This window comes from Emydura macquarii, unplaced genomic scaffold, assembly GCF_026122565.2.
Source record: "Emydura macquarii macquarii isolate MOO-44397 ecotype Brisbane River unplaced genomic scaffold, CSIRO-AGI_Emac_v2 contig_3240, whole genome shotgun sequence".
In the NCBI taxonomy this organism is placed as follows: Eukaryota; Metazoa; Chordata; order Testudines; family Chelidae; genus Emydura; species Emydura macquarii.
In genome coordinates this window covers 2,865,440-2,879,035 of record NW_027133377.1, presented here as the reverse complement: position 1 = coordinate 2,879,035, position 13,596 = coordinate 2,865,440, and the positions used below count along the sequence as shown (strand labels likewise).

The following is a 13,596-nucleotide window of genomic DNA, read 5'->3' as shown; positions in this document are numbered from 1 at the left end:
CCTTGGTTCCACCTCTGAACGCACTAATAAACCACTACTCAGTTCCCCAAGCCCACAATGCCACAGCAGTAGCAGCCTAATGCCCATAGTATTTCTATCTTGTAACAAGATAAAAAGGAGGGAAAGAGGGATGGGAAAGAAGCATAATGTGATGGGACCATGGAAGGAAGTGGGGTTTGAGTTAGACTGAGTGTGCAGCAGGAAAAGTAGAATTCAATTCTGATGGTTCATGAAACCCTGGACAATAAGATTGCAATGGCTGGGTAAGGACTTAACTATTGATATTCTGCCTCTTTTATAGATGTGTTGATATTATGTACACTGGAGCATTTTTAACTTTTTTTTAACAAAAAAATTGTTTGGGACTTAAAATTAAAAATTATGTTTGTGTGTTCATAATAATTCATTTGCTTCTTAAGTTCAATCTCCCTAATTTTGCTAAATAAGAGTTACCTAATATAAGACATAACTGGTTTTTATTTTTACATTTCCTCATGCTGTGTTTGTGGAGAAAAAATTAAGGTTTTTGAATAGTGGAGTTTATCGCTTGAACTTTCTTTCATATTTTGGGTCTTTAATTATTTGTATACTCATTAAGTATCCTAAAGCAAATTTTGAAAATCAGGTGACAAATTCTGTTTTTATGCGTGCCTGCATTGCATTGCTACAGATCTATTGTAAACTAGTTATCAAGCTCTAGCAAATAAGATATTACTGCGTTTTAATTGGGCATGTTTTTAAATATATTTTAAAAATAGTGTCTTAGCATTTATTTATATTATTGGGTCTTATATTTAAGAGTGTTAAATTAACACAGCATTGTTCACATGTATGACATTTCTTATAACCAGTTCAATTGCTAAAAGGTTCTTAAGATACCAGGAATTGAGGGCGCTACATTGGTATTTTTTAAATAAGTCACGTCAGTAATGAATAATAGACCTGGACCTTAGCTAGCCGTGTCTGCAGAAGAAATGGCCCTGGTCTAATAAAGCTTGGTCAAGAATTTCTACCACTTTGCAGACATTAGCATATGGGTTAAGGAAATGTTTTAAGAGCTGCCTGCTACATTTTAAATGAGTAACAGAGGCAGGCTAATGTGTTTTCTCTCTCTCTCTCTCTCTCTCTCTCTCTCAAATAGATTTCTTCTGTTCAGAAAAAGAGCGCAGATCTAGGACAGGAGGAGATCGTTCAGCTGTGCATGAAAAATATAAAATGGGTGGAGGATCTTTTTGAAAAGTTTGGTGAAGTTTTGAATCATGTACAGCAGATGTGTTCATAACAAACTTTCTTCAGAATCTCACATTTTTCTACAGCACTAACCTGATGGAAAGGAAAGCTCAGAGAACAGCTCTAATTAATCTTACAATACCAGACTATGTTCTTACTCATAGGCATTTTTATTTCTTTTATGAAACTTTGTGCTTTGGCTCCTGCTAAAGAAAAATGATGCTGCCAAGGAATTCAATCCTTTAGAGATGGAACTAAACATAAACATCACCACATTTTTTAACCTGAATAATGATTTTTCTATTTTGTACACTATTGGGTAACTTAGTTTTATTTTCAGAAATGTTTTTTGACAAATGATAAAGCATGCACTAAGTATAATTTTTTCTTTATTGCTATAGAAATAATAACACTTAAAATACTATGGCTATTTCTGACTCTGGTGAACACCAGAAAGAGTCAGAGCAGGGGTAAACTAATATTTGCATTTCTGTCTGGTCACGAAATTTAGAGTATTATATATGTTGTAAACAGAGCTGGTGTGACATCAAATTCTGTATACAAATATTGCCATCAAAAAATTCAGAAATGTCATTATGCTTTATGGACTCCTTTTTACTATTATCATGTTCAGGAGACTGAACATGGAGTTGGTGCAATCCTATGACTGCTTTTTGTGTCAAATTATATTGTAATGAAAGACAATGACCTTAACTATTTTCCCTGTTTTGAAGAAAAATATTTTCCTTTATACTGTGTTTTTTTGTTTTTTCTTTTGGAAAAAAAAAAGTCAATTGTACATTTTATCTCACTAATAGTTGTATTTTTCACAGAGAAAATATTGTGGTTAAAGTTGTTTCATGTATCTTTGTAATACACTTTACATTGTGTTCAGTAAATCTTATTCATTTATATGTTGATTTCATATTGTAAACTATATATCTTGAGGTAACCCTTTTTGTTTATACAGGTTTGCTTCAGTGTTAACCAGAATAATGCATAATAGACTAGTTTTTGGTTTAAGTGTAGTTGTGTTAGACACTGCAGTTATTTTCTCATACGTGAAAATAAATTTCTTACTAAACTAGCCCTTGATTAACTGAGAGTTTAAATGAAAAGCTACTACACTTTATCTTCTGGTCAACAAAGATTTATGATTGAATAGATTATATGCAGTGTTAAACACAGCTTACATAGTTGTTTTGAGAACTGGCCGTGGCAGAGCTGTTCTCTTTTTGGTGCCTTTCAGATATTCAGACATACTTTTGTAGCATCTCTCCTGTCCAGTTTCTTAACAGTTAGTAGTGCCACTAGTCCCACTGAGACAACGAATGTAATAGGCTCAAAACAGAACATTTTCTTTAAGTTTGTCAACAGGATGCCTTACTTTCAGTCGTTCTAACTGTATATATACTCTGCTTGGGCCCAAAAGAAGTAGACCTGTCATTCTTTCCTTATATGTTTTTTAAAAAAACCTTTTATCCTTTGACTGCCACTTAGTGCCTTAAATTCAACTAAGAAAGCAGGATGCACCATTCAATGGCCAAATAGGACATCCTTGTATACAATGTGGTCTGTTTTCCAGTTTTCTGTTTTGATCCTATTTAGCTGCTAATGTATTCATTAGACCTTAGAATTGTAAAGAATATAATGAAGAGATGTGAAAATGAAATGATATCGTCTTGAGTAATCAAATTAGGGTTTCAAAAATCAAAATGTATGTCATTTTAACTGATAGGGATAGATCCATATTAAGTTGAATGTTTGTCATGTTTCCAAAGGTTTTAATCGTCTTAAAAGCAATAATTCTCCTTTAAGGTTTGTACTCACATTACTATGAACAAACTGAATCAACAATGGAAGTCGGTAAATGCCCCTTGTCTACTTTGAAGCTCCTTCATATTGTAATTGTTTTAAAAAGGCAGTTTATTACCATGACAGTAGGTGCATTGTGCTGCTGCTGTGCACGCCAGAATTAAGGGGAGCAGTATGGATTTTGATTTAGGAAGTGTAGCATGTTAGAAGCATCGTGCAGGTAATTTGCTCTTTCAGTGAAATGGAGGGAGTTGAGGTGTGATGGAGGTGGGAGAGCTGCTATATTTCTCTCGTGCAGTACTAAATCTGGAATGAACTGCTTCTCTCTCCCCCTGATATTGTAATTGAACTAATCTGATGGTACCAATCAGCAGTGTTACAAACATTAATAGTGTTCATTTAAAATCTATCAACTTAAATGTGAACACTAAAGTATATGGAAATTTACCTAGAATATTCATTAATCTATAGTTTAAAAATAGAAGCATGACGACATAGGTTGAGCGAAAAATATGGTTGGCTCTTTGGTTATACAGCAGAAGTACTAGTCAGAACTTGTTAGCCTCAGATGCCTTCCTAATACTCCTATGAAAAAAACAAATGGAAGAAGTTTCTACATTTTTAATTTTATATATTTCTACTTTATGCTTCCTGTAGGAGCCTGAATGGAAGTTTTAGGAAATCAATCATTTCAGCCCATTTCAGACTATTGGAAGCTAAGCCGTGGCTTATAGAGAAGCTGGTCTTTTCATAAAAGCAGGTACATTTAAAAGAAAAATGGATGACCATTCATTAGTAATGCTCTGCATTGCCATGGAGGCAAATCTGGCTTCAATTCCAGCTCTGTTTCATTCCCCAGGGCAGTAGACAGAGCACTCGGCCTATATAAGACAGGAAGCACCTTGCATTGCTCAAAGGCAACCACTCTAGACTGTGAAAGAGCAATTTAAAGGAGCTCCATCTCATCCTGTCCTTGGATAGAAAGATGGTGGTTGAGTTACTAGGCTAGCAAATTAGGATGGATTAAAATGGGGAAATCTTGAGGGATGTGAAGGACCAGTCAGACAGAATGAAACAAGTCAGTGGGAATTGAAGAGGGATTTTTATGCTGAAGCAAATGTAGAAGAAATGTCAATATATAAATTACTTTTTTTGCACAAATATCCTGCTTTGTTTTGTTTTGTTGCAATTTCAGATACCTGTGGTTGGTCAGAGTTAATCCTGCACCCAAACCCCAATGTCCTTTCCTCCTTGATCCCACAGTGAAGTCATAATCCTTTAACCTCTGTTGCCAATGGAAATGCAGCATTAACTTGACTGCAGGAACAAATTGGAAGATGTATTAGGAAGAAACCAACCCCTCTGTAGACATTTAATTAGTTAACAAGTAGAGAAACAAATGAAATAAAATCCAGGGTAAATTATTCAAGTTTGAATTGTCCCCATTCCTCCCCCAACCAGTATGGCATTCCTCTCTCTCTTGTTTTTGTTTTAATTGAAGCACAATATTTCTGTAAAGTCAGAGTGCTCTCCAAGCTGCTACTTCCAAAGTTTTGCAAGTAAAAATCAGTGAAACCATTGGGTTGAAAAATTATCTCTGAAAACCACTAAAGGCTTTAGTGCCTCTAGAGTCTTATCACCTGTATCATATTCATATATTGTTTAAATGATAGACTTTTAAAAAAAGAAAAGCTTCCAGTCTGTCTTCCAGTAAATGCTTTTTGTAGGGAAAATATATTTTAAATATTAAATATTTAAAACAAATTTAAAACAAAACAAGCTAAAAGTATCATCACAAAATGTCAGTGTGCAATCACTTCTGATTTTGTTGGTGGCACTTGACATTTAGTTTCACACTGTATCACAACCCTGTGCATTATTATACAATGCACACCCTGCCATACTTTATTGTTTAAGTTAATGTTAACATGTCATTGTTAACAAATGCATGTTTCTGTATATCTCCTCTACACATAGCAAAAATTAGATAAGGGCTAAGACACCTTATGCATTTTTAGTCCAGATTTTCAGGTGGTCCATAATACAATGTATGGAAATGTGAATAAGGACACAATTTTGTACCATTCATTTGATGTTATTAACTAAATCCATTAAAATGAAAACACTTTTTAAACAAAAAGTCATAATGTTCAGTGATTTATTATTAAAACATCAAAACTTGAAAAGCTAGACTGCTGAGAAAATTGGCACGTTTGAGGCAAAATGCTTTCTGATCTCTCACTTAATATGAAGACGTCTCTATAACTGATCTAATATGTTTCATTATATTCTTTCAGTTCAGACACATGCTGTCATGTTTAACTTTGTAATTTGTTGAATATAAATATACTTTGTGCCTGGTTTCCAAATGTTTTAAATCTACTTCCACTGTACAACTATACCAGCAAGATGATTCCTGAACAGATGTAAAATAAGAAGATACAAGATTTTGGATACTGGTAAAATTGGTAAAATTCTCTTTGATCAGGGTGCATGGCTGTACAAAGTTCTACAGATATGTCATGCCTGCAGAAAGATATTGCTAGGGATTTGCTTGTCTAGTTATGGTAAAATGTCATGTTTTAAACCCAAATCATCTCCCATGCATATTATTTCCATACAGAGGACTGGAAGGCTCACGAGTTTTGAATCTTTGGTCAGGAACCATAGTCTATCTTTCTCCCAACCCCCTGTGAGCAGAAAGGCGTGGCTCCTGAGAGATCTACTGGAGGCCTGAGACATCTTTGTGAAGGCTGTATTCATCTGCACTGCTTCCCAACCCCTGTGCAGCACAAGTCCTGCAAGACCCACACTTCCATGGAGGCCTCAACAGATGTTGTCCTCCAAACCCTTTGGGGAGGCAGTGGGTGAGGGGGGGCTTCATATTGCAAAGGAGGGATGCAAATATTTTAATTCTTCTTTCAAATGTAATGAAGCTATGTTTTACAAAGGAACTTTTAAGAACAAAGGTGTAAGGATCCAAATGTGTAGAACCCTGTAAAGGGAAAATTATAATTATGAGAGAATGTAATATAAATGGATCAGTCTAAGAAAATATGGAATTTAAAAAACAATTTTGTAGTAAATTTCAACACATTTGAAAAATACAAAAATTAACCTTTGCATATCAGTCTGATTTTAGATATTAGTAGGAAATGGAGAGTGTAGCAGTAGTCACTGAACTTCTCTTAGGGGTGATGCAGAATAAGTGTTCATGCTAATTTAATTAGATACAATATCAATTTATGATCTAGTGGACATTCACAATTGAGGACCTTCCCCTCTCCCTTCTGATTTTATTCCCTTAGTGTTCCGCCAGAGCATAATGAGCTTCCAGATAAGATGGAAGAATATTATTAGCTTTACCTTTGTAAGTCTAAAGGCCTGCTTTCCAATCTCCTCTTCCTCAAACTTTCCCCTGTGATACAGTTGATCACATACTGAATGATCTCTCCTTTTGGCTTCCAGGCATCCATATTCTCCTGGTTTTGCTCTTCACTCACTGATTGTTTGTCGCTGTCTGTCTCTCATCCTGAAAGCCCAACTTTAAGCTCAGCTTGTCAAAAATTGGATTCCTCATTTTCCCACTAAACCTTTCCCTGTTCCCATCCTTTCCAGCCCTTAATCTCACAATGACTGTCATTCAACTGCTCCATCCTTACATCTAGGTTTGTCACTAAATCCTGTCAGATCTTCTTATGTATATTTCCAAAATCTAAACCTTTCTGTCTGTCCATCTCTACCCATTCCTTTGTCCACGCCTTTTTCATCTATTGCCTTATGACTGACACTAGAAGTAAATATTTGGGGTCCCAATTGCTGGACTTTGTACAGTCATAGAATGAGAGAATTCCTGTTCCATAAGTTGAAAGTCTAAAAGCTTTGATTCCAACCTCCATCTCTCCAACCTCCTTTTCTTTCACTTCATTTCCCCCCAGTCTAGTTAATGTGTTACTGTGAATCTCCTCTTCCTCTCCTGCTTATACTGTACAACCACATCATTACTTTCTAGAGCTTCTCCCCTTTCTTTCTTCCTATCTCTTTGTGCATCCAAGAAAAACTTGACTTCACCCTTTCCAGGAAGTATGAGTAAAACAAGATCACCTTTTGCACGGTTGGATCTTGACCAGCCCAAAAGTCAGTGGGGCTCTGCATGGATGTCTGAACATTTCTGTAAATTCAGACTCTTTAGTTAATTAAAAAATAATCTGTCCTTTATAAGAATTTCTGTGGACATTTAGATTTTTATCAGTTCAGCATTTACATTTCACCCCAGATTTTCACTTAAAGGGTCAGTAATAACTTACTACAGCAGAGGAATGACATGGTTATAACATGGTTTGTTTTTTGTCTGTGTAGTAAGGATCAAATAGTGTTGTTCTCATCCCATGTTACAGAACCATGTTACTGCCCTGTGAAAACTAGAGCTGTGATATGATTAAGGCAATTTAATTTACAAATGACCAAACCATTTTATAAATAATGTTTTAACAATGTAGCTAAGTCTTACACTCCAAATATGGATGTGAGTATATCTGGCAAACCATGCATTGAAATTGCTATTTAAAAATTACAGATTCAGTTAAGTGAACATTCCTTAGAGTTAGCAGTCCTGCAGGAATGTGTGAATACTGCTGGCAATGTTAGATTTCAAATACATAGACTCAGCAAATTTCCAATCATTCATGCAATTAAAATCTCCACCATAACATTGTGAAATTAACTGCAAAACATAAAAACTGGTTTTGTTTTTTAAATACAAATTCTTGGGGCAGATCCTCAGCTGCTGCTAATTGTCATAGCTCTGCTGAAGTCAATGGAATAAATTGTATTTTCCAAAGCAAAGTGCTTGTTGAGGTTGCATGAGTGTAAAGGAGGGCAGAATTTGGCCCTTTTTTTTTTCTTTGGTGCTCTCAGTGTACAAGTATTATGTTGATTAATAATTATCTGCTTTTACTCTCATCCAGGCAACAATGAACCCCTTTAATATTGATTTTAATGCCTTACTAGAAAAGAGCTCTTTGTTTGCTGGACCACAAGTTGCCATTGTTCTATACAAAGCAGCCCCACTGAAGCCAGTGAGAGTCCTGCATTTGTAACGTTGGCAGGCTAAATGAAGAGTCTGGTGTGTTACTTCATAGCTTAATGGTCTAAGCATCGGGTCTGAAATACCCAGACTCCCTGAAACCATGTGATCATATCTCAGCAAGCTAGACTCAACTCTACAGCTTTGAAAGCTGGATATGTGTACTAGATCCAGTCCAGTACCGCTTGTAGTCAATGGGGATCTTTCAGTTGATCTCAGTGGGTGCTAGATTAGCCTCGTATGCAGGTTTTTTATATGAGACTTTACAAATGGAGACCCAGACTGCTCTGCATGAACATTAAAGATCCCATGGCACTTTCTCATGAGACAAAATATGCCTGTATGTACTTGACCTCATGCAACTTTTGTTGATAAGTGAGGCATGGAACATGTAGCTAATGGTTCAAAGGGAGGCTTAGTGTGTGCCAAAAGTACAAGGTTTAAATCCCTCTGAGGAATAACCAATGGTCCTGAGGTAAATGTTAAAGTTGAGATTTGATCAGAATGCTCTGGCTCTCAATCTGGACTAATATTTTTCAGAGGAGGAGGTGATGGCTCCTCTGGAAGTTTGGATTCTCCTGAGGAAGAGAAGTAAGGATCTGGATCCAACAGTGGTACTGACAGTTGTAATGGAAGAAAAGCATAATGAAATAGGGGACAGGCTTCAGTCAAAGGTAACATCCCCTGGTGGAACATAAGAACAGCCATACTGGGTCAGACCAGTGGCCCATCTAGCCCAATATCCTGTCTTCTGACATTGGTCAATGCCAGGTGCTTTAGAGGGAATCATCAAGTGATCCATCCCATTGGTCATTCCCAGCCTCTGGCAAACTGCAATCCCTGCCTATCCTGGCTAATCCAGGAATCACAATCTCCCTAGTGAGTGAAGATATCAGTGATGGGGGAAATTGAGGTTCAGGAAAAGCAAAGATGTGCTTAGATGTAGTATAAGTCTCAGCTCCTTGCAATGTAAAGGTTCCAATCCATTTGTGCCAATGGGGTGAGGAAGGAGACTCTGTGTGGTTGGAGTGTGGGATAGTGACAGTACTGTCAGTGGTAGAAATTCTGATTGTGCCAGAACCGATGGATCCCAACTTTTTGAGTTGGAGGGTACCAGTGAAATGGGTGTCACCAATATGGGGTCCAGCACAGGTAGAGCCCTAGGTTTATGAGCTTTAGAATCATGGCCCTGGGACTTAGTAAGTTTTAAGTCTTCAGGGGTTGAATGAGCAGATTTGCTCAATTTATACAGAGTTGTGTCGGACATCTTTGAAGCAGCCTTAGAGAGAGACCTGCTTTTATGCTTGAGTGAGCATTCTCTGCCTTCCTGACAAGATGTTAATCGGAGGTCTGTAGTTATGGATTCCCCTGCAACAGAGTTGGACCTCATGGCAGGAGGTGCATTCCAACTCCATGTTGGTTCAGGCCACTGCCTAGGGAAGTCCATTGGCCTGGGTCCAACTACAGCCTCATGTCTTCTCCATGAGGTGTGTTCTAACCCATATGGGGTATCATCAAACAGTTACAATTGATACTCGAAAGCACCACATCCTGAAAGAAATCTTTCCCAAACATCCTCTTCTGAGCTTCAGACAACCCCCCAACCTAAACATCAAAAACAAGCTCCCCACAGACCAAGACACAACAACTCAAAGAGACACCAGACTCTGCCAGAACAACAGATGCAAAACCTGCAGACATATCTCCACTGATACGAAGATTGATACTCCCCACAACACGCCTTTCAAGATCCCTGGGTCCTACTGCAACATGTGGGGTACGTCATCCAGTGCATCAAATAGCCCAACGACAACTACGTGAGAGAAACCAGACAATCCCTACGCTCTTGAATGAACTCTCAGAGAAAAATGAGAAAAGACAAGAACACCATATGCAGTACTTTTCACAAAATGATCACTCTCTATCTGACTGCTGAGTCCTTGTCCTCAAAGAAAACCTGCACATTACTTTCAAAAGCCTGGGAGCATAAATTCATGACTTTCCTAGACACTAAAAATCATAGACTTAATAAAGATGTTGGATTTATGGCTTATTACAAAAATCTGTAACCCACTATTTCCCCCCCCCCCCCGTTTGTCTTGTGAGTGCAGAGGTATTAACATGCCACTTCACCTTGAATAGTCTCTTACAAATATGTGTTAACTATTTAAGTTAATCTGTGCCACCTGGTATTTAGGTGGGGGACACTGAATACTTTTCCCAGACCTGAAGAAGAGCTCTGTGTAGCTTGAAAGATTCTCTCCCTCACCAACAGAAGTTGGTCCAATAAAAGATATTACCTCACCCACCTTTCCTTTCTCTACAGTTAATTTTAAGCAGGCCTTTAAAGACAGGTTCTATCTATGTTATTACTTTACAACTTAAGGAAATAGTCATTAGTATTAATTTTTAGCACTTGCGCTGAGCTTTGCCTCTGTCTTCAAAGTGGCATTCAAATGTCAATGAACTAATTAGCTTTACGATTTAAAGACAACGATTATTGCTGTTCCTGTAGTCTCACATGTGTACACCACCCCTGCATGAGAATGTTAGTTGTGTGTCTCTGCATGATCCGATGTGCTATCCTGAAGATTGTTTGATTGTAGAAACCACCCTGGGCACATCTGCCTCAGACTAACCCTCTTCACTTTAAAAATATAAACAAAAATTCTAAAACCTTTACTTTTTCACAGGTGTTTCCTGTTCAAATCATTTTCTGCCCTTGATAGGATCCCCTTTGGTGCTACTTGGCCTTTTTATATTCCATTTAATTTTTTTGCCTTGATGATGTTTTAAACTGTATTCTATGAGGTGTGCATGCAGTGCTCTAAACACCTCAGAAGGTTGTGTGGGGACGCTTTATAAATTATTTTATTTTATTTTTTATGCTTGGCATCATCCTTTTCTAAAGTTGAGGGAATTCTGGCATGCACTATTGCTATAGTTTGTCTGTACAATAGCAACAAAAAGTAAATGGTAGAATAAATTAAATCTTTTTTTTTTTTCTCCCCCAAATGGGAGTGCCTGGATTGTAGACAGCGCCAGAGAGGCCAAGTGACTTGCCCAAAGCTGTTTGGAGAGTCAGTGGCAGAGCCAGGATAAGGAATTGTGTATTGCTGGTTCCTTTTTGCATGATTTTTCATGCTATCCACTTTCCACTGGTCTCTACCAATTGCATTTGAATAGACTGTTAAAGATGAATGAACCCCTATAAGTCTAACTTAAGTAATTAATCTCAGATATAGCAATTCTGTAATTTGACTGACTTTAAACACACATTCTCCAGTGCATATGCTCACTGAGGATTGCCACTTGCCACCCAACCTCACTCTGCAGCATCTTAGAAGCTTTACTAGGGTAATGCCACTTTCTACAAGCAGTGCTTCCAGGATCAGTTTACCATTCTGCAATATTATTCAGGCCAAACATCCTGTGATTTTGTTTTAATGACATCATCTCATTGCATTGCACAGTGATTTACAAGGTCATAACCCTCAGACAGACTTCGCAAACTAAAAGACTCTTTATACACAGCAGGATTGATTTTCTGCTCTGTAACACTAGCTTTTACACCAATGTAACTCCTAGAATTACAATTAAATTACACTGGTGTATAGCTAGGATGTCAGAGAAAAGAATCTGGACAAGTGGGTCAAATGCAGTCAGTTACAACAGGAAAATCCAGAAATATTTTGTGAGCTTTTTATTCTTTTACCAGTAGTAAATGTCAAAGTTTTAGTCTGAAGAACTGTTCTGGCCCTTTTAAATAAGCCTCCATAGAAATGTAAACGCTGTGGAGTTTATTCTCTTGTGTCTCCCCTAGCCTCCTTCTTTTCTGAGTTTGTGTATGTTTTGTAACAATCACTAGCCTTACAGTCTTGTGTGTCTGTTCATGTGAATGCCACTTGCATCCACTGGGTGGCAGGGGCAGCTGCATCCCTTCCATCCTGTAACAGCATTGTTTGTTGCTGTGTGTTTCTAAAACTTGTGGGTCATTTTGTGGCTATGAGAAAAAAATCATATGTAAAATGGGTATTAATGGAAGTTATTCCCATGCATCATGAAAAGTTTAGGATGGAATAGTGTAGAATAAGGAATAGTAGAGAGGCTGCAATTTGGAGTAAGAAGGTTCAACCAATGTGGGCAGTAATTGCACTGAATGTTTGTCAAGCACTTTGTCATGTCTCTTGTGTGGTAAAATGATAAATTTTAATATCCAATAGACCCAATGATGATTTTGCCCTGACTTGTGTGAAATTCTTTCCGACTTGCTAGCCAGGTTGAAATTGCTTAAAGCTCTTATGTTGTGGAAAGTTTGAGCTGGAATTGTCGCTGGTGGCATGCTGAAAGTAAGTACAGACTCAGGGAGTGATATGCATTTTTAGAATTGTGATGTGACCGTACTGCGTAACTGTATAAAGTCAGGAATTAGGAGTCTGTAGAGATTAGTTATTAAAGAAAAAACTCATCTAAATAATCTTGAGCTACCCTCAAAAGAGTATGTATATTATATAGTAATCCTCCCTCTACTCACTGAACAGCATTTGGCTTTGGAATAACACAGTCTGTGTTATCATCAAACAGGACTGTAATTCTGAAACCAAAAAACATGAGCAAGAAATTGATAAATGTGTGATTGAAAACAGTGATCTTACTCAAATCAGAATTTCTTTAACTCTATGTACCCCAAAAAAGAGAACAAGGCAAAATGAGAATCACATTGCATGTTCCACCGTATGAAACCTATTAACCAGCATTGACTATTAATAACAGTTAAAAGAGAAGTAACCTTTAACCACATAGACTGGCAAATGACATAGTTTACAAAACTCTGCATATTCAACAATATATAGAAAATATGCTTAAAGACCATAAATGCCTAGGCTTCACCCAAACTTAGGAGCAATATCAAGTCTAATATTTGCATCTCCCTTTTCACCAAATGTTACAACTGTTTATAGAAGGTATCCTCAATCAAAACACAGAAATCAGCCTATCTTTGAAGGATATGATGGTCAATTTATGGGCCAAATCTCATTTTGCAGGCAACTGCTACTGTTGCCCCAAAGGTCCTTATACACTAATTTCCTTAAAAATGAATGATGATTAACTTCATCTTACCAGGTTGGGTGAAAATTAGGCTAAGATCCAAAATGTTAAAGGAGTATCTTCCTCACCTACTTTCTGCTCATTTCTAAAACAAAATCTCAAATTGTGTTGGACTCCAGCAAGACTCTGTTTAACTAAACTAAAAGAATCTGGAAATGCTGAAGATAACAACACTCCAATGTCTCTATTGCACAGACTGTGGTACTGTGACAAAAATACTTCAGTGTGTTAAATCTGCAAGTTTGCTTCTCCATTCTGTCCTCCCTCATCATATCATTAGGCCAGCAGGGTTTGACCTTTTATCTGTCTGACTTTAATAGTGTCAGTCACCCATAATATCTATGGGTGTGATCTAC

At 37.3% G+C, this 13,596-nt stretch overlaps 1 protein-coding gene across 1 annotated transcript in view; it reads left to right on the top strand.

Annotated features, from left to right (window-relative positions):
* Positions 1-2,381, top strand: part of QSER1 (glutamine and serine rich 1) — a 73,473-nt gene extending 71,092 nt beyond the window's left edge. Inside the window, exon 13 of the mRNA XM_067532140.1 lies at positions 1,142-2,381. Within this exon, the coding sequence (XP_067388241.1) occupies positions 1,142-1,282 (141 nt within the window). The 3' untranslated portion in view covers positions 1,283-2,381. The remainder of the gene's footprint in view (positions 1-1,141) is intronic.
* The last annotated feature ends 11,215 nt before the right edge of the window (positions 2,382-13,596 follow it).